Source organism: Myotis brandtii, unplaced genomic scaffold (assembly GCF_000412655.1).
Source record: "Myotis brandtii unplaced genomic scaffold, ASM41265v1 scaffold952, whole genome shotgun sequence".
In the NCBI taxonomy this organism is placed as follows: domain Eukaryota; kingdom Metazoa; phylum Chordata; class Mammalia; order Chiroptera; family Vespertilionidae; genus Myotis; species Myotis brandtii.
The window spans coordinates 245074-246193 of NW_005371930.1; the positions used below are offsets into that span (position 1 = coordinate 245074).

The 1120-nt window shown below is 66.9% G+C and overlaps 1 protein-coding gene across 1 annotated transcript in view; it reads right to left on the minus strand.

Moving 5' to 3' along the window:
• The window catches only part of GRAMD4 (GRAM domain containing 4), a 58453-nt gene that overhangs the window by 2792 nt on the left and 54541 nt on the right, over positions 1–1120 (minus strand). The window contains exons 10-11 of the mRNA XM_014533161.1: positions 903–1027; positions 654–815 (exon numbers count right to left, since the gene is read on the minus strand). Of these exons, the coding sequence (XP_014388647.1) occupies positions 654–815; positions 903–1027 (287 nt within the window). The remainder of the gene's footprint in view (positions 1–653; positions 816–902; positions 1028–1120) is intronic.

Sequence of the window (1120 nt, forward strand, 5' to 3'; positions counted from 1 at the left end):
GGCCCCTGAGCCACGCGGGGCTGGGGGGAGGGAGAGCTGGGCGCCGGGGCAGCTCAGGTGGAGATTCAGACCCAGAGCTGGTGGCGGACAGGCCAGCGAAGCAACGTTAAACGTCAGTCACGACACAGCAACGCACAGCACCAGCCACAGCGGGGCTTCCACACGGACCCTACCTTGTCGTGCCCTGACAGCTGGCCCGGAGGAGACAAGACACACGTGTGACCGCGACAAGAGAGAAACGGGTCCACATGACACGAGGCCACACAGCTCAGCAAGCTGCAAGCGCAGACCGGCCGTGCGACCGCCTTCCACCCTGGAGGCCACATCCTGCTCCCTGACTGTCCCTGAGCATGGCCAGCGCGAGGAGGGGGTCCTGATCCCCAACAGGGCCCCACAGGTCACCGCCCGGGCCCCCACGCTGTCAGGGAGCTGGGCTGCCTGCCTCTGTGCCTCTCCCGAGTCCACCTCCGCCTGTGCCCAGAGCCCAGCCGCTGCCTCACGCCTGCTGGCTGCACACCCCACTGGTGAGCTCAGGCTCCCCACAAGCCTTCCTGTCCCAGAACTGGGGAGCGCGGGCCCCCCTTGACCCAGAGCTTCCCTCCCACCCACAGAAGCATCAACAGGTCACAGAACACCCTCTCCTCAGAGCTCACGCACACACACGACTCTGCAAGCCAGTGTCCCCTCCTCCAGGAAGGCCTCCTGGACCTGCCTGGGAGTTCTGCTAGGCCCAGACCCCCTTGTCGGAGACCCCGAGGGCAGCACTCGGCTGGCTCGGGACACAGTGTCGATGCCCAGGTGGCTCTCCACTGTGACTGAAACAGGGACCAAGGAGGGCCCATCAGGTGCTGCCAGCCTTGCTGCCCGAGCCTCAGTGCTGGGGAGGGGAATCTGCCACCCACCCAGAGCGCTCACTGCCAGGGCACCCTCCTGCCAAGGCCCCAGGCTCTCTGTAGCCATGACAACAGCTGGCCCTGGGCCTGGGGGCCGCCTGGCTCTGTAGGTCCCGCCTTCGACACAGCAGGGCCTGGAGCGGGAAAGACTCCTAAGCTGTCTGTTCAAGGGCCCGGGGAGCGGGAAGGACACGGGCCCCAGCGACCACGCGTGAACGCAGAACGGC